The 20,091-nt window shown below is 36.1% G+C and overlaps 1 protein-coding gene across 4 annotated transcripts in view; it reads left to right on the top strand.

Moving 5' to 3' along the window:
* Positions 1 to 20,091, top strand: part of PTPRQ (protein tyrosine phosphatase receptor type Q) — a 135,993-nt gene that overhangs the window by 88,708 nt on the left and 27,194 nt on the right. For 3 of the 4 annotated variants that reach the window (XM_065041380.1, XM_065041391.1, XM_065041409.1), the window contains 10 exons: positions 1,870 to 1,991; positions 5,796 to 5,982; positions 8,202 to 8,446; positions 8,979 to 9,045; positions 9,638 to 9,796; positions 10,777 to 10,999; positions 11,445 to 11,518; positions 14,325 to 14,424; positions 15,466 to 15,594; positions 16,844 to 16,888. In XM_065041380.1, the coding sequence (XP_064897452.1) occupies positions 1,870 to 1,991; positions 5,796 to 5,982; positions 8,202 to 8,446; positions 8,979 to 9,045; positions 9,638 to 9,796; positions 10,777 to 10,999; positions 11,445 to 11,518; positions 14,325 to 14,424; positions 15,466 to 15,594; positions 16,844 to 16,888 (1,351 nt within the window). The remainder of the gene's footprint in view (positions 1 to 1,869; positions 1,992 to 5,795; positions 5,983 to 8,201; positions 8,447 to 8,978; positions 9,046 to 9,637; positions 9,797 to 10,776; positions 11,000 to 11,444; positions 11,519 to 14,324; positions 14,425 to 15,465; positions 15,595 to 16,843; positions 16,889 to 20,091) is intronic. The other variant, XM_065041399.1, reaches the window with a different exon arrangement.

The raw sequence follows: 20,091 nt of genomic DNA on the forward strand, positions 1-20,091 counted from the left end.
TTCTTCAGGTTGGATAATTTGTGGAATAGATTATGCTTTAAAATTATTTTGCACCATCATTCTCTAATGCATAAACCTGAATTGGCTTCTGAAAAACGAAATATTGAGAGATTAACTGCTCTATTAATGCTATAAAAAGTGATGGAAAATTGTCTTCGGAAACTTGGTTGGTTTGGAAACTAAGGCTGGAGAAGTTATATATATCATTTTATACTGTTTTTCAGAAATTTCAGCTGGTGATAAAGGTAATACCACTGCTATAGTTACTGAAAGCACTGTTCACACTAAAAGACACTGAGCAACAAGTCTGACATGCACTACCTGCAAAATAAGCTTAATTTGTGCTAATTCTAGTTTTTAGGGAACATGTTTGCCCTTGTATTTTGTTCTATCTGTTCTGGCACCCCACTCAACAGCCAGCCTTCTCTGAGCAGTCTCCTCCATCACCACTCCCATGCACTTTTGTAGTTCCTTCAGTTATGCTCTTCCTTCAGTTGTTCTATGCTACTCAATATTTTGGGGGACTGCTTCCAATGGTTGAATTTGATTCCGACTACAAAGTCTAGTGTATTCCTGCTAATCCCAGCACAGCAGTATACCTCCTATATCCAACACTTTAAACTCTTCATAGCATCATATCAGCTCCTAAATCTTCATGTTTCATTCTGAAACCATGATGCAAAATTTTATGATTTCTCCCCATTAATCTTTCACACATAATTTCAATAGCTACATACCTTCTTCTATGCTATTTTTCCTTTTCCTAAACTGTTTTCTACTTGAAAATCTAAGTAGCCTTATATACACTCTAATTTTCCTCATCAAACCTCTCTTACCTAATGATTAATGGTGAAAAAAATACATACTCATGCATTAATCATGTTTGAGAGAAGAGACTGCATCTTCTGATTAGGATAGATGCAGTCACTTCTGTTGTGTTTTATAACAGACTTTTAACTGGTATATGTTAATCGTAGCTGATTTTTTTTGTGGTAGCTTTAAAAATAAAAAGGCATCATGAAGCCAGATTCTGGAAAAATGTACAAATCTGTTATTGTTTCTATAGCAGCCTGTTTACTGACATGTACCAAATTTTATTTTCCTGAAATTTACCACAGTTGTTATGAAAAAGCAAAACCACTTACTGCAAATTGCTGTGTCATTGTCATGATTTAATGAATTTGTTATTCATGAATAATAACTAGGTTAATTCATGTATCACCTTCACAAAAGGAAATTTTAGGAAAATACCAGTTATTATGTGGACATTCTTGCCCACTTACAATTCCTGTCACTTTTGTATGTGTGTGTGTTTTCCAGAGATTCTCAACATGTTAAGAGTAAGTTGAATTAAACTATAAAATATTGTTCTGTATCAAATTCTTTGTGTTATACTAGTACCTTCCAACATTGCTGGAAAATTTTTCTAGCATGCAGAAGACCTTGTGTTTTCACAATTTCTTGTTCCTTGAATGACTTTTTTTTTACATAAATGGATACATTATGCTTGCCTATTTGTCTAAATAGTTGTATATATATTTTGCTTATGCCATGTAAAATACATACAAAACAACCTGTAATTAGAAAAAAAAACCTGTAATTTCAATTTAAGATGAAGTTTTAGGCAGTTCTTACTCTAGAAAAGTTGTAGCAATTGCAATGAAATATGTGTTTCTAAATCCAACTGCATGCTTTATATATGAGAAAGGAAAATGTTGTAGTTATGTAAGTAGTGTATAATGGTAAATGTGTGAAAAAGGTGTGTGGGGGGGTTCAATTTGAAAAATATCTCTACTGGTCAGTAAAATTACTGAATTATTTGTTGTGAATTTCTTTGGCTATGATTCACATACATATTTTTTTCTACAGCTCCAGATGGTCCTCCGGAAAATGTGACTGTTTTAGCTACATCTCCTCACAGTATTAATATCAGCTGGAGTGAACCTCTCATCATTACTGGACCAACATGCTACCTCATAGACATTACCTCAGTAAGGCAACTCTGGTTTATTGCTGGTAGTAATACAAAAGTTTGGTGATATAAATACCACAGCACATGTTCTTATAGAAATTACAGGACAGACATAAACTGGATTGAAAAACAATATGACTGTGTTTACTTCCACATAAACTCCACACAAGAATTAATTGCAGATTTATAAGTTTCTTAATGGGAGATAAATTAATTACTTGTTATTAAAAAAAAGTGTGCTAATAAGAGGTCTTGAAGAAAAAAACTATACCTATAAATGTATACAGGAAAACAGTAGCTGAGCTTTGCAGAGGTGTACATACCTCCTTCTAACAATAATGATACTGTTTACTGGTAAAAATAATAATGACCTTTTTTTTTCTTCAAGCAAAGAAAAGTTCACTGTCAAGATTTTACAAACCAGGGTAGAAGACCTGGCAAAAGGAAGTGACTTGTACAAAGTTACAGGGCGCATCAGAGGCCAAACTTTAAAGTCAAACTAGACTTCCCACTTTCCATTCGGTGCTCTGTCCATCAGATTGCCTGTATTTTGTTATCACAACAATAATACTTCTTTCTCCTTGATCTTTATAAGTAAAAAAAAGGCTGACATGAGTGAAAAGCTCTAGTAGCCTTTCTCTTTTCATCTTCTACTACCCTTATAATGCTCCTTAAAACAACCTTTAATAAACCTCATTTCCTGCCCTCTGGCAAGATATGAAACTTTCTATGTTCGAGCACATGAAAAGTTTTAAGTAGGATATAAATTCCCCGTTCTTCCAGAAACTGTACAGACAGGCCTATCAGTGAAAATGGGAAGCAGTTTACAAGACTATGCCCAGGAAAACTTGCTGTTTGCAGGTTTAAAGGCTTGAATCAATCTGTTAGATAATTTGAAAAAAAAAAAAAAAAAAAAAATTAAGACTACTTCAAACTGTTTAAAGGCTGTAAATAGAAAGTTATTTCAATTTTCTGAGCAGCGAGTAAGAGTATTATGTGTATATTTTCAATGTTTCTGAATCAGTTGTAAGAATTACAGATACGCTAAAATATGAATGCTGAGATTTTTGTGCAACCAAAATTTCTAAGGAGATCGATAAAAAATGACAAATATTTGTAAGCTCCTCAGTAAAGTTACAAGAGAGAGTAATGTGTAGTCCTGTTATTTTCTTGTCCTCTAACTTCATTGTACAATATGAAGAGCGCAATCGGTTCAGTTTTGAACACAACACAGAATTACTACGACAGGCTGAAGTATATACAATAACAGGGAATACTAACAGGGAAGGAGTGGCTCCTCGGCCTGTTGGGTAGGCTGATGGAAACTTCATAACAATTTTTATTTCTCCTTTACTGAAGTTAGAGAAGACTTTTGCCTCATGAAAAATTCTTATCGCTTTTGACTAAACAGCACTGTAATGCATCAACAGAAAAAATAATTGTAATGCTTTTGATAAAACTTCCAAATTCAATTTTCAAAGCTTGATAGTTTTTGTGTGTGTAATATTTAATCAATTTGTAATTAAACAATTTATCCTCTGTCTGATAATCCCTAAAGTATAAACAGGGTGTTGTCTGCTTCTACACTATGAAAATGACATAAATTACCTATATAAGTTATAGCAAAATTCATGAAGTAAGATGAACTATAGAGAGTTTCATCTGAGCCTTCCAGCATTTGGAAGGAGCTTAAAAACCTGTTTTAAATATTAAATTTGGAGGGCTTTGATTTTGTTTTTTAGAAAGTGTTTTGTCGTGTTGGGGTTTTTTGTTTGTCTGGCATTTTTTGTTTTGGTTTTGGTTTCCAATATATTTCCAATATATATCTGGCTTTACATTCAGGGATTCCTTGTAATCAAATGTTGTCTATCTAATGAACAGTAACTACAGATGTCAGCTCTGTAGATAATCATCTTAGTAGACAAATGTATTCCTTCTTAAAGGCAAATAAAGCTGTCACAATCCTTTTTCAGTGAAAATTTGAGTATATATTTTATTGTCCCAGTGGGAAAATTTTTATGAAGAGTCCAAATACCACAAACTTCCTGTACATGTAACTTTACTCATTTTAGTTCTCAACTGAGTATCTTTAAGAATTATATAAAAATAGGCTCACAGAAGACAATTATTTCAGATTTCTACTCCGTGATGTCTTTATTTTTTAAAGGTAGTAATTAGTGTTCATTAGTGAATTGTATTAGAGTTCTGTTAAAATTTCTAGGATGTTCCTTGTGGCTTTATAGTTCAGAAAAACTAAAAAGTACTCCCTCATTATTATTCCTACAAGTCCTATTTCAGTTTGTCTTGATTCCTGCTCTAATTAGTAGTCCTGAATAAAATATCACTGAAAATGAGTAAGGAATATGGAAGTGAACCATTAAACTTTGGGAAGCATTAAAATAATTTTAATGATATAGTACTGTGATTGTATTTTAGCTCTTGTATAAATATTTATGTGCCAGATTTTTGATAGTCAGATAGGAAAAACTGTTTCAACTCATGATGGCTATCCCAGGAAATGAATGTCTGTTTAGTCCATCAGAAAGTTTAGTTCAGGTTAATTCTCAGTGGGGATAGATGCATATCTGTCAAATAAAAGGTATGCTTGAACTATTCTAATGTTTTAGCAGCTGCATTTAATACAGATTTCATCCAGTGGGAAAACTACTGTACAGCTACCTAATCCTCTTTTCAAATTACACACTGAAGAAACAATAATGAAAACATCATTAACTGAGGTAGTGGGAATAGACATTAAAAGAATTTTGTAAATGATACCTGATCAAACACTAGAAAAGCTGCCATTCACTTTTTTCCTTTTTTAAGTGAATATTGTAAGTTATTAGTTGGATATAAAGCCCAACGCTGTAGATGTAGATTTTTATACAGAAGTACAGATTTTTTGAGATGTATGGATGATAGGGATCCCAAGATATCATGCAGACCACAGCCAGCTCTAACACAGAAACCAGTATACCTAAAGTCTTCCTCACAAATGATTCATTATTCTTTTCTTAAAAACGTTCAGTGCTGAAAGTTGCTCAGCAACCTTCAGTAGATTGTTGTATTTTTCACTAAACTTATAGTCATAGTTTTAGTTATATATTTAAGTATTGAAATTTTTGTAAATTTTAATTCTAATATCTCTTTTTTTGATGTAAATAAAATTTCTATTTGTGTTTTTATGAACACTGGAAACAAAGGATTATCTTCAATTTAGTTCTGTACTTTTTATATATTGAAGTTACTACTATGTCTTTCACCATCCTTCATTTTCTAGATTGAACCCAAATTATTTCTGCTTTCCAGCTTTTCTAGTGAGAGAATTACTCCCTTCTCACTGTCTTCTATTAATAGTAGTGCTTCTATTAATATATACCAAGAGGAATGACACTTTCTTCAGCCTTGTTAACATTATGTATGGCTGCCTACTTTTAATTTTCTATTTTTATTCCAAACCATTTTCTGCTGTATAGATGCTCATCTTCTGGATCTCTGCCTCATTTGATTCCCATTTCAGGTCACTACAGCTCCCCTGGCCCAGTGAATATCAATCAGTTCATGTTTGCTTGGTGGAAGGCAGTGCCAAGCAAACAGCCCATTTCCTTCACCTCATCCTACGTGAGGTGCTAAAGAGGCAACACATGGGGGAGGAATGGAGTGTACGCCTCTGTGCAGCTTTCTTGTCTTGGTAGCTAGAGACTTCTTGTGAAATGGTTAGGAAACTGGAAAGATAAAAGTCAAAAAGCTGTTTAAATAGTAATATCCTGCTTTGGGCTGTTTCAAGTCTTGTAATCATTTTTCTTTTATTATTATTTTGCAGGTAGATAATGATAATTATAAAGCTCAGTTTCTGAAGACAAATGATGAGGCTAAAGTATTAGAAATTTCTGATTTAAAAGCCTTTACAAGGTATTCTGTAGTAATCATTGCCTTTACGGGGGATGTTACTGCTGCACTCCTTGAAGGCAAGGCTAGTTCTCCAGTTATTGTCTCCACCTTTGAAGCAGGTTTGTATTTTTCTCTACTTTCTATGGACCAAACTTTACAATTTTTCTTTCATCTGACAAATAAATGACAAGTTTGAACACATGGTGCACTTTTAATGCAGATTTGTTCTCAAAATATTTTTTCTTTAATATTTAAAAGGCATCAGTCAGTGAGAAAGTGATGGTGATAATAAATACTAAGATTTAGCTTTAGTAATGCAGAGATCATAACTTGTTTCATGTAAAATATGAATGCATGGAACACAGCCATCTAGATTACCTCTGTAGTCAATGAAGAGAGGTCCTAGCTATATTATCATGTATACGTAAGATACCTGTCTGAGAAAGGGATGACTCTCACCTGTGGAGGTGCCTGTTTTCTGTAAGAGACTATTGAAAACCCTAGATGACATCCTTGGTCTTGATGCAAAATTCAAACAGAAAAATCAAGTGAAGTGAATCCTACCATTTATAAATAGTACCTGTACTGACCTGAGAAGACAATCCGTACATTCTCAGTGGAAGAAGGTTGCTAGTGAAGGCCCACAGAGAACTGTGTTTGTCACCTCTTCCACAGATTTAAAACAATCTGGAGAATGAAGTAGATACTGAGGTGACAAAGGATTCTGATGCTATTAAGTTATTCAGATAAATAAAACTGAGAGATGAGAGTGAGGACGTGTGTGAGGACCTTGTGATACCAAGAGGCTACATTACAAAAGAGGAGATACTATTTGCTTAGGAAAATATAAACAGATGTACATGGGAAAGATATAGTCCTAGCTTTACATACACAGTGCCTGGTTATGTTGTGTCTATTGTCTTTACTGGTTTTGAATTGTTCACTAAGGACAGTTAGACAGACAAACCAAGCAGCAAAAAAATTTCTTAAAAGATATTGAAGTTTTGTTTCATTCAAACTGGTTATCAGCTGTGTATAAACTACAGATGCCTTCTCTCCAGCGAGGTTAGCTGCAAGTTGACTTTTTTTAGTTATATACTCAGGTTAATTTCAGATTTAGACAGACTACACAGTGACTGTATTTATCATTTATCTTTCCTTTGATGTATGAAAATCCAGTGTCCGATATATATGACTATGTGCATATATATATCTTTCTAATGCCTCTAATATGTTAAATTCTAAGGTTTTTGAGACCTATTTATGTCTCTGGAGGCAGACATAGTCTTTTACTGTGGAAAAAATGAATGAAAATTAAATTAGGTGATTGCTGGGTCTGTCCTGTGAGTTTACTTTTGTGGTAGTCCTTTTTTTATTTAAAAACATGATACATTAGGAGGTTTAGTAACCTTAGAGAAGAACAGTGATTTTTTGCATCTCACCTTGTCTCAGCTGGTTTGTACAGTCTAGCATATGGCTGAGTTAGGACCAATCTACATAGATTTACTCCAGAGAAGCCTGAGTAAGCATTTCTTGGCTGGTGTAAAAAACCTGGAAGATACAACAACTGCATCTAAATCCTTGGTCAAGTGAATGTGGTTATGTTCAGTTGCTTGATTTCACTATTTTGAGATCACGCTACATACTTGTCTGTGGAGCAATAAATATTTAGCTGCCTGGAAAGAATGTTACAGCCTTTTCTTTCCAATAGGGACATTGGGAAAATGATTTATACCTTTGCTGTCGTGAGAATAAGCTACTGGAATAAGCATTTGATAAAAACTGTCTTTGGGAAAAACGCGTGTTGTGTTTGTGTCTGGGCATCAGCTAAGGGAAAGCTTTTCCTGAAGAGTCAGCTGTGATAAGCAGAGACTCTCAGGAGCACGGTGGCTTGTTTATGTGTTGGGAGGGAGCTTGCTGTTGACAGGGAGCTTTCAGAAAGGGATACTCAAGACTAACACTTGCTTCTTGCTTGTCAGCTCACACAGGAATTTGTTTACCCTGGTTGTATTTCAATGTATAATGATGCCCTCAGGCTTTCTGAGTAGAAAATCAGAGGGAACTTCTCCCGAGTAGAAACTACTGGGGTTATCTAATAATTATTTTTAATTTTGCTAGCATTAAATGCTATCTTTAATAACAATATTTCACTAAATATTTACCTTTTTATTGTATTTACATTTACTTATGCAATAACTATTTGAAATGTTTTACTAAAAACAGAAAATACCAATGAAACAATTGTGATGTTCAAAAATATAACTTGTAATTTTCAGGTTTTACTCTAATAGCAATAGTAGTAAACTGATTGAATGGATAATTGAAATATTTGTTTCAGTGCCTGAAGACCCACCTAACAACATAACCTTTCAGAAGATACCAGATGAAGTAACAAAGTTCCAAGTAACATTTGTGCCACCATCTGAACCGAATGGAAATATTCAGGTGTATCAAGCTGTGGTTTACAACGAAGATGACCCCGCTGCCACTCGAATTCACAACCTTAGTGTCATTGATAAAACAGATCAGTCAGTCACTGCCATGATAGAAGGACTAAAAGGAGGACACACCTATAATGTCAGCGTAAGAACTGACACTTTTAATTTGTGATCTTTTTTCTTTCATATGAGTGGGAGACTAGTCTGAACAGGAACACAAACCTAGACTGACTATGAGATTTTCATGCCCAGAATGTTAGCTGGGTGGAATGAGAGACAAGTCTGAGGAACGAGGGAAGCAATGAAGAGGGTGGAGAGAATGGAAGCAGAACATATCACTAGTGGTTGGCTTTGTCCTCAACCACCAGATCATGTGCTGGCAAAGCAGCCTGTGACCCATTGTCACAGATACAAGACTAAATCCCTCTCTTAATTCTGCCATTTGCATTGCTCATTTTGCTTAGATGAATGGTCCAGTTCTGCAAGGGGACCTTGCTATAAGTGTTACTGTACTTAGGATTATAAAGAAATTTAGAATAAGTTCCAGCAAAGTGTGAATGACGAAAGGAGTATTTCAGCATTCATTTTTGCTTCAAATATATCCAGGCTTAGCCAATTTGAAGCTATTAAAAATACTCATTAAAAGAAGTGTGTGTGTGTGTTTGTTTGTTTTTAAGGTGTATGCCATAAATGGTGCTGGTGCAGGGCCAAAAATTCAATTGAAAATAACCATGGATATCAAAGGTATGTTTCATAAGTTGCCCTTTAGCTGAAATCTCTATAAATGCTGAGGAAATTGCTTTTCTCCCTGTGAGTACATAGCTGTGTACCTTTGTCTGTTAGAGATCAAATAATGTAGGAACTGGAACATGTAGCTGACAGCCTTGAATTATAGTGGTCAGATTTGCTGCATATCACTGATCATTTCCTATTCACATCTGAATGATACTCTAAACCATGTGCAGACTTGCTGAAGTAATCATATTGACTTCAGTATTTCAGTTACTGTTAGCGAACAGCTTAGAAGACTATCACAGAGGTACAGTTAAGTATACAGTATCACGGTTGTGGAAATAAATACAATAACGGATTTAAATTCACTGAAAAACTAAGACTCAGTCTTTGTCTTGTTTTCTGTTAAATTGAAAACTGATATGCAGAAGCATTTATCAGAATAAAGTTTTTAGAGGCTTAAGGCATTAAGTAGAACATTAAGTTGTCTCTGAAAATGTGCTGGAGATTTATCTTGCATAACACAGCTATGTGCCTGAACAAAGTACTTGTAGCGAAAACAATTTAAACCAAAACTCTGTGGTATATCTTTGTTTAAAAACAGAACCACCACGGCCTAAAAAGAAACCAGCACCAGTTTATGATACCGATGGGGCATTACTAGTCACAGCTACAACAATTACGATCAGAATGCCGATATGTTATTACAGCGATGATCATGGCCCTATCAAGAAGATACAAGTTCTTGTTGTGGAAGCTGGAGGTAAAATTTTGTAAATTCTATTGACTTTTTTTTTCTTTGTTTTTATTTATTTATTTTCAGGCTGTTTGTCTTTTTTATTTCTTTTCTTCGTACTCACTAATTTCACTTTCGAAAACAGCTAACAACGTACCTTTACCTGTGGCAACAGTACTAAGAGGAAAGATGTCTTTCACAATACCTGTGGGCTGCGTACTGGATTTTGGAAACACTTGCCAACAATTGTTATCGTTACCTTTTCCTTACTTCCTATTTCCTTGGAAAAAAAAAAAGGCGTTTGTGAAAGCTGCTTTTTGTGAGGTTCTTCTTCTGTTGCTATTAGTGTTGCCTATAAAAGAATGCAGTCATATGCAGCTGATATTTCCATTTCATAACAGGGGCAGAGGGATTTATATAAATCCCTTCTGTAGACTGTGGGTTAGAATGTGTAAAACATTCACATTAAGTGAATTCACATTAAGTCTCTCACCTTTTTCTGAATTTTTCATTTTAGTATTAATGCTACAGACATTTACTTCATAGCTTTTGCTATGAAGATTCTCTTGAACTGATAGATATGCAAATACCATGTTAAGCCACATTTTGAAGCTTTTTCTCCTGAGTTGCTGAGTACTGGTCACTTAAAGAAACCTAGTAAATTCATTTATGCAACGGTCTTTACTGTTTTCTACTGTCTTTTTACCATCTTTGCTAGGCATGCTCAATTTCAAAGTCAAGTGTCTTGCACAAGCGATATTCTGTACATGCAGAGCTCTTGTGTCAGACTACCCCTGAAATTTTCTACTTATGATTCAGCTGACTTACTCCGAGCTAGCAAAACATAGAAATTTGGGTTCAAGTGCAAACACAGTTATAAACTTAGTTGTATAAATGGCATTGCTAGCATGCTAAGTTATTAAAAAAATAATTTCATATTTAACTTCTTTAATTACAGCCTGGTGAGAATGTAAATTGTTTCTGATTATTTGTTTTCTTGACAATAGCTCAGCATGATGGGAATGTTACTAAGTGGTATGATGCCTACTTCAACAGACCGAGGCCATATTTTACAAATGATGGCTTTCCAAACCCACCATGTATAGAAGGAAAAGAAAATCTGAGTGGCAAAGAAGAGATATATATCATAGGTGCTGATACTACATGTATGATATCAAGCAGTCAAGACAAAATATGTAATGGCCCACTGAAACCAAGAAAGCAGTACCTGTAAGTACATTTGTCTCTATGTTTGACCAAGAGAAAGATTTAAGTGAAATATAAATTTCTACATGCATACAAAATGTGTAGTTCAATTATGAAAAAGTGGAGATCGAAATGATCTTCATGTGTCTCTAGTTTTAATTTTTTTGGCTGAGCATAAATATGGAAGACAATTTTAAAAAAGTGTTTTAGGTAACTAAAGATTCTTATTGAGCTTCTAAATTAAATAAGTGCAAATTCGAGATAAGTAATTCACATAGTTTGGTTATATGTTTAAGAATTGACACTGTGTCCCTGATGTCTGTCATAATGTCACTTTGGCAGGTGAATAATGATTCCAGTTTATATTATGCTAAAACTGAAAAATAGTTCTTAGTTTCTAAGTGAAATAATAATTAAGAAAATACACATAAACTTTCATTTCATTAGTTTTCTTGGGTTTATTTCACAGATTTAAGTTCAGAGCAACTAACATTAAAGGACAATTTACAGATTCTGACTATTCTGACCCTGTCAAAACTTTAGGTAAGGAAAGTATCATTTATTAAAATATTTCTTTATTTCCAAAGAGCCTCTACAATTCCACATTTCTTTCTAGTAAAATGTTTTTTTCTGAAGTAAATAATCTCTGCTTTTGTTGGACCTAGTTTAACCATTGTGGCTGAGGAAACATATTCATTCCCTGTATGTTCTTTTGAGGTTGTCAAGGGGTCTTACCTCCGCCTGGACTGTTAAATGAAGAAGCATTATTGACAAAGTTCTTTAGCAGAAATTCAGTCATATTGGTAAAATTACCATTTTGCCAGGACAGCTCATCTTGCTTGGTGAGCTACCAGATGCTGTACTGTTTCCATCTATGTTGGATGTAGAGCTATTCCAGTGAGCCCAGTGTAGGAAACCTCTTGGCTGCAGATCGTTCCTTCTAGTGGCAGCTCATCTGAGGACACGACCCTTTCACCCTTCAGCCTTTAGATACAGACAAAGCTCCAGATTAATTTGTGAATTAATATCATCTTATAGAGCCCCTCTGGTTCTGATGTCCCTGGCCAATAGGCCAGCTGTTATGTGGTCTCAAATCTTAATAATAAATAATAAATAAATAAATTATTCCATGGCAGTGTTGATTTACCCCCAAAACTGGGAATGAACTGTCATAGCAGATTGCAATAAGATCTGTAAATTCTTTTAATCTATTGGTAAGCCAAAACTTACTTGGCTAAGCATTAGCCCTGACTTTCTGAAAAGGGATCCCAAGACAACTGGTTGAGTACCCAGAAGAATTTTAGTGGGCACATATTTTTCATTTGGCATTTCTCTTCTGTGATATGAGCTCCCTTATTCATTTAATCCATGTTAGAAATTCGCTACATGATCTGATACTGACAATCTTCAAATGTTAATTCACTACCTGAATATTCTGAAATGATCTGTGGCTATTTCTCTAGCCTTGAATGTTTTGGAAACTGCAACATAAAAGTTATCTTTACATGTTCTAAGTTTAAAAGTTCTAAAGCAATGAAGCAAATAGCTTGCCCAGTGACAGAAAGACTACATGTCCAGTTAAGGAAAACAAGTCTACCAGAAATTAGTCTGACTATCCAGTCCTCCAGGAAACTTTCCTGTTTCTAACAGAAAATTCTGCAATACTTAAAGAAATAATTTAAGAAGACTTAATAATCACTGAAATTTGTGTTTTTCCAGCATGACACTTTAATATTAGTAGATAAAAGACTAATTTGAATTTTGTCAGAGATATGAATGGCTAGGTTATTTTGGTTTTTAAATCTCCTTATAGAATAGGTAGGTCTTTGATCTGGAAAACCAGAAGGCTAAGCTTGTGTCTATGCAATTTAATACTGCATGTTAAATATGTTTGAAGCAGAAAAAAATATGGAAAACCTGTGAGAGAGTTCTCTGTGACAGATGTCAGATGCTCTTGTTAAACAATAGGAATTTTGCTAGGGAGGAACACTGAAGCAGAAAATATTGAAATTCAAAGCTGCAATCATGATTTTTTAATTAAAGAAAAGGATACATTTTAATATGGTGCTCCCACTCAATCATACTTGGCGTGCCACAATTCTCCTCTTGAGCTGGGGAAGTGGAGTTTCTTCCTCATAACACATGACTGACATTGCAAAAGTAACGTCCATACTACAATGAAAGGTCAGGATTTTTCCATGAGATAATTGAGATGTGGTGACAAATATTGTTTAAACTTCTAATACATCAAGGCAGCTTATAACCCTTTCATAAACTCTGATACCCACTTCAGCAAATCGTTGTGGGGAAGCTGGTAGTCCTGTGTAAGTGTAGAATTTTTCCATGTGAAATACAAAGCTAGTGAGACAGGAAATAAACAAAATGGGGTTTTCTGACACTGCCTTTTGTATAGAAACCTACCTAGGCGAAGAATACCAGCAGTAGTAATCCCTTGCTTTTCTTATTTCCACTATGTGCCTAAGGAAAAAGGAGGCTGAGGTTGAAATGGGGACATGACTACCAGGAAGGTTGAGAAATTAAATAAATCTCAGAAATTTAGCACCAAAGAGGTTCAAAAAGAGGTCTAGTAATTACTAATCTAAATGGTTTGTCAGTCTCTGAATGAGCCTTCATTCTCACCTGGAAGGACTGGTTAGAATGCCAACACCTTTGCCTTTTTATCGTAAAGGCCTTTATGATTACTTTTGCACTACTGCGGGTTATTCCTAACAATATCACTCATTTCCACATAAATAAAGAGCATGAGTTGATGGTCAGTGAGGAAGATTAATCCAGAAAGTTCACATCCAATCACCAGGTGGGTTCTTTCACCACCCTGAGGAGAGTATTTCCAAAAAAGCACCTTTTATTTTGTGTCTGTAAGTGATGTCTGCAAGCCTCATTGCTTTTGAGTTGTGGCTCTTCCTTTTCCACTTCTGGAACTTGATTATTTCTGGCTGATGGAGCGCTGTGTCTGTTCTTCACTGCACGGAGGCTGAAGCAGGAGCTCAGCTCAGTGTTCAGGCTTATGTTACTGTGGTGGAGACCTACCAACCCGCTTAGCGGGTAAAACTGAAAAGCACCAGGGGATGGCTGCACATCTAGCTACAGATGTGTACTATTAGCATTATGTATTACGTAGATCAGCAATACTTAGGAACCTTTAAATAAATCGTTTCTGGTTTTGTTATATCTTTGTTTCTCGGGCAGCTCTTCGACTGACACAAAACAGATGCAGTTGTATAGACAGAAAAGAGTCCGTCTTACTTCACTGCTTGATTTCACCCTGTCAGAAGTGTACACATTGAGGTGAATCTATGAAATATTAGCTTTTCACTTTCTGTTGCAGGTGAAGGGATGTCGGGAAGATCTGTAGAAGTTATTCTTGCTGTTACTTTGTGCATACTTTCCGTTGTTCTTCTGGTGGCTGCAGTATATGCTTTTGCAAGGTGAGATTTGTGTATTCTCGCCATATCATGTTTGCAAGCACTCAAAAATGTTTTAAAGAACAGTTTAAGCAATTGAGAAACTTAGAGAAACATTCACAAAGGCTAGCTTCAGCCTAGTGAGCATAACCTCCAAACCTCCATAGATGAAGGGGGAAAAAACTTCTCTACAGGGTATGCTGGAGCAGTAGCTCATCTTGCACTTTCAGAGTCACTTCTATTAGATACAGAGCAGAGTGTCAGCTGGCTGGAGTTAGCCTGATATGAAGTAAATACTCTAAATTCTCTTTTCTGTCTTACTAATGAATTTGTCAGTTATAATAAATACACTGAAGTCTCACACGTGAAAGAGAAATGGACCTCTAAATTCAAATTGTGAACAAAATGCCTGTGTAAAGGAGCAGACTGGGTACTGCATGTGTGATGTTAGTTTACTCCTTTGACAGAAGTTCTGTTCTTTCTCAGGTGCGTGATTCAGGCATTACCAAACAATTTATGTAGGAAAACTGTTGCAGCTGAGATGGACAAATGACATAGACCAAGTTCTTCCAGGATGAAAGTAGTAGATCCATTTTTTACCACAAGTGCATTTTTATACAGTTTGAGCAATTCATGTGTCTCTTCACTGTTGGTTACAAGTTACAGCAGTAACATCTCATTGGCTATTTTTGCTACCATCAATGTTACTTTTACTCCCTTCTCTCTCATGGGTACATCCTTAACATCTCCGGATACTCCTTTACTCCCATCTTTCTCATGGGTAGGCCTTAATATCTTCAAGGCTAATTTCTGTTCCCATGCCCTCTGTCAGGGAATGCATGGACCCACCGTAGTCCCACAGAAAACTAAAAGAATACATAGGCTAGATTCTTTCCCTACTAGTTTTAGACAAAAATAACTGCTGGATTTGACTAATTTACATGGTAAAAAGGGAAAACCGAATAAAAGACAAGGTTTCCAGTTTTTCAGTATTTAATCATAGTATTTACATATACATCCTTAAATCTTTTGCATGTTTATTTTTCACTATTATTTTCTGTTTAGAATTCGACAAAAGCAAAAAGAGGGAGGCACATACTCCCCACGAGATGCTGAAATTATTGACACAAAATTTAAGCTGGATCAATTGATCACAGTGGCAGACCTGGAGCTGAAGGATGAGAGATTTACGCGGTAAGCATACTCCTTAGGCAAAACAGTAGTCCAAAAGGGCTTAGCCATGACCCCTTTCTGACCTTTGCTTGTTTGGAAGTGTTTGTGGTGTTCTTATTTACACAGGTCACTGAGATCCTCTTTCAAAGAATGACCTCCACCCTCAAGACACTTCTCACTAGCTTTTAGAAAATCACTTAATCTTCAGCTCTTTTTACAAGAAGATAAAGATCTAAGTGCAAATCACTGTTTAATTGTGTTAGCAAAAAAAAAAAAAAAAAAAAAAAGGGCAGTGTTTTTAAACACGCAGAATTTATAAGTTCGTTTGATGGCCCAGTATTTGGTGTAGACTGCAAACCTACATAAGCATTTTGAAAGAGTCAAACTCCCAGAAGTCACAGTCAGCTAATTCAAGAGCAAATCTGGCATTGTTTAACTGATATTTGGAAAGTGTTTTTTCACAAGGTGATTTGCATAACATCTGGATTTCCATGGTGGTCAGCACAGTGGTTATCCTGACATCTACTCCTTTAAGACATATGCACAGTTCCAGGGTATTCATATATTTTCTCCAAAAAAGAATCTCGTAACAGATAGTTATCAGAAGGAAAACTGCTCTTTCTGACTGCCAGAAATATGGAGGTTGTTCACCGAGTAAATATAATGATGATTCTCAATAATATATGACATCCAACTGAGTTACAAATGTTTAGTGAACATTCTTTACCTGTGTGTATTCTCCCTGCTGTGTCACAGATGAAGCACTGTGGTAGGCAGTCTCCTTAAAGATGAGAAGCCTAAAATAGTCTTGCCCCAGCAGTCAGGGATCCTACTGTTCCAGACTGGGAAGAGCTGGAAGATGAAAGGTTGTAGCTGTTGACCTGTTTTGTTTGAGTGTGTGTATATCTATGTGTGTGGTACAGAGTAAGTTGATTGCAGGTACAAACCTGTTCAAAATAGCGCATGCAGGAGCGGCTGCTTGTAACAGATGAGAAAACATACTATGAATCATCTGGAAATCATTGACGTAATGGATGTGGTATGTTCTGTGTGGAGCACATGTCATTCAGATTGTGTTGTTTAGTACCTGCTAATAACAACGGAAAACATGCTCTGAAGACAGAACTATTGCCAATGCACTATGATAACTGCAACTTGTATAAATGATCTTGATGGATCTTCGAAATGAGCTTGTTTCCAAACTGTTAGCTGAATAAGAGTAGTACTAATTTTGTTTATATACTAAAGTGTTAATGGATTTTACTTCCAGATACTCTTCATTTTTCTTTAGACGCAAGGAGATATTTGTCATCCAGTAAGTTTTTGCATTATTGAAGCAGTGTGGTGTGTTTTCTGTTCTGTTCTCTTAACCTGTGTGCTGCCATACCATATTGAATGATTATAGTTAACCAAGATGAAATGTCAATCTTTGCAGCTGTACTAATGACAAACAGTGGTGTTTGTCATAATAAAATCCTGTTTATTTGTAGTCCCTAACATACAACAGTTCCACAACTACTTTGAAATAAATCAGGGCAATTGACATGGAAATTATAATAGATTCTGATGACATAGCACTGACATATACAATCTATCCTTGAAGCAAATGTGGTGCAAATGTAACAGAAGAAACATGCTGTTTCTTTCCTTTGGCAGTTAGAACAATGTACTTAGGAAGTTTATTTTTTTCTCAACTGCCTTTTGCACTCACTTATACTGCAGCTGTTTTGTACTACGCCACTACAATCTCAGCAACATATCTACACTTTTATAGTCAAATCCTTTATGAGTTTGTAGAGCACGATTATACCACTTTTTTGTCTCAATTATATGTAATATAGTTTGGATTTATACAGTCTCAAACTCTATAGGGTACCTGTGAACTATAATATTTCATAGTTGTGTGCACTTTGTTATGTGATTTATGCACAGTAAGGCCTTTACTGGACAGTGCTTCAGCAGTTTTAGTTACATCATCCTTTTCTTAATGTCAGTCTCACATTTTTATTTGCAATTTATGCATGTCCTACCGTCTGTATTTTTCTATTTCCTCCTTCCCCACTCCTTTAATGGACAAAAGCAAAGACTCCGCTCTTCTGCCATTCTTCAAAGGTACAGGATCCAGCTGTTAAATTTTGGATTATTAGTTTTCAAACAGTAGCTGCACTGAAGCTACAGCAGGCTTCTTGCCCAGGTCTTTTGTTGGACATTACAACAAGCTGTGGAAGTCTGAAAGGAAGGCACTCAAGATACGATTCATGCCATATTTTCAGCTGGAAATGGGTAAACATACTATGAGACCCTTATTGGTAACATACATACAGTAATGAGGGGCAAGATATCTGCTGAAAACGTTTTAGTTTACTATGGCCTTTTTTAAAGCTTTAAAGAATGTTTCAGTATGTCTAAGATTCTGTTCTGGCAATTTCAGTGGCCAAAAGAGAGATTTTAGATATCTTTAATGCTGTCTTTCACATATTAATAGATACATCCTTCCTGGTAACAATGAGCTGGATCAAGAAGCTGGCAGAAGCAAGGAAGCTTACTGCAAAATCTGACATCTAAAATAGTTTTGCTACCTGTTTTCAGACTTCCACAGTTACACCATGAAAGAGCTTTTGTAGCTGTTGCATTCAGGGAATAGCTACGTAGAAGTCAATCACAGTTCCAGTTCTTGTGTTGTACTTATAATTCTCATGATTTGTGGTTAAAGCAGTGGCATGATAAATTATTGTATTACATGTTGATGACTACAGTGTAACCTTCACACATCTACCAAGCATTTGGAATGGGACTGTGCATCACTGTATCTCCATAACCTACTGGCCTATGTTGGCTGCATTTGCCAAGCTTGCTGTGCTGCAGAATGCCAGTTTCAATTCATGACATCTTGTAAATCACAGCATCACAGTATCACAGTACGTTTGGGATTGGAAGGGACCTCAAAAGATCATCTAGTCCAATCCCCCTGCTGGAGCAGGAACGCCTAGGTGAGGTCGCACAGGAACATGTCCAGGCGGGTTTTGAATGTCTCCAGAGAAGGAGACTCCACAACCTCCCTGGGCAGCCTGTTCCAGTGCTCTGTCACCCTCACTGAGAAGAAGTTTTTTCTCAAATTTAAGCGGAACCTCTTGTGTTCCAGCTTGATCCCATTACCCCTTGTCCTATCATTGCTTGCCACCAAGAAGAGCCTGGCTCCATCCTCATGGCACTCACCCTTTATATATTTATAAACATTAATGAGGTTCCCCCTTAGTCTCCTCTTCTCCAAACTAAAGAGCCCCAGCTCCCTCAGCCTTTCTTCATAAGGGAGGTGCTCCACTCCCTTAATCATCTTGGTTGCCCTACGCTGGACCCTCTCCAGCAGTTCCCTGTCCTTCTTGAACTGAGGGGTCCAGAACTGGACACAATATTCCAGATGTGGTCTCACCAGGGCAGAGTAGAGGGGAAGGAGAACCTCTCTCGATCTACTGGCCACCCCCCTTCTAATATACCCCAGGATGCCATTGGCCTTCCTGGCCACAAGGGCACAGTGCTGGCTCATGGTCATCCTGTTGTCCACCAGGACCCCCAGGTCCCTTTCCCCTACACTGCTCTCTAATATGTAATTTCCCAACCTATACTGGAACCTGGGGTTGTTCCTGCCCAGATGCAGGACTCTACACTTTCCCTTGTTAAATTTCATCAGGTTATTCCCCGAGGAAAACATAGATGGACAGTTTCCTTTTCCAGGCTGGCTTGTTTGTATTTCTTGGGTAGCAATAAGTCAGCTGAAATCTGATTTTAATTGTCCAACTAAGTATACTTCCTACCCTAAAAGGGTGACGGGGGGAGTTTGTGTGAAAATCGTAGGTGAATAAAAGAGCAGTATAGATTTTTTCTGTACCTACCAATCATCCAGTTCAGTGTTCATTTAAAGGAGATGCTTTGGAAACCAACTGTTTTGTCATTTCTCAACCAGTATATTATTTATTAGGTTAGCTACTATAAATCAGTAAAGCATGGACTTGCAGCTGACACAGTTCATCCACAGAATCAAAATACTCTAGCCTGCTCTGTGAGATTCTTCTTCTCCTGCATTGTCTCTTCAGACATTCTCTCATGTTTAGTGGATCATGGCCTATGATCTTGGCTCATATTCTCAAAAAAATCTGTGCAGCTGGGATCACATGAGAAATAAAAAGAAGTAGAAGAGGATTTTCCTGTTCTGTAAGAATGACTGGAAATATTTTTTTTTTATCATTTTTAGCAGATCAACAATTCAAAAGCTTGAAAAGTTTAAAGAAGCAAAACTCAGCAAATGTTCAGTATCGGTTAATCAAAACATTTTATTTCATACATTTTCATAATTTTTTTAGTATGAATTATCTTGCATTACAAAAGTCAGTTTAAGTAGAAGAAACATCAAATTTAGAAGTGCCAAGTATACCATTTTGCCAATTTTGAAACTTTTTTGGGGTCAACATTTTTTTCAAATCAGGAAATTCATGGCAAATCACAGTTCCCTGTAGTAATTTT

The sequence above is a fragment of the Columba livia genome, chromosome 1, assembly GCF_036013475.1.
Source record: "Columba livia isolate bColLiv1 breed racing homer chromosome 1, bColLiv1.pat.W.v2, whole genome shotgun sequence".
Classification (NCBI taxonomy): domain Eukaryota; kingdom Metazoa; phylum Chordata; class Aves; order Columbiformes; family Columbidae; genus Columba; species Columba livia.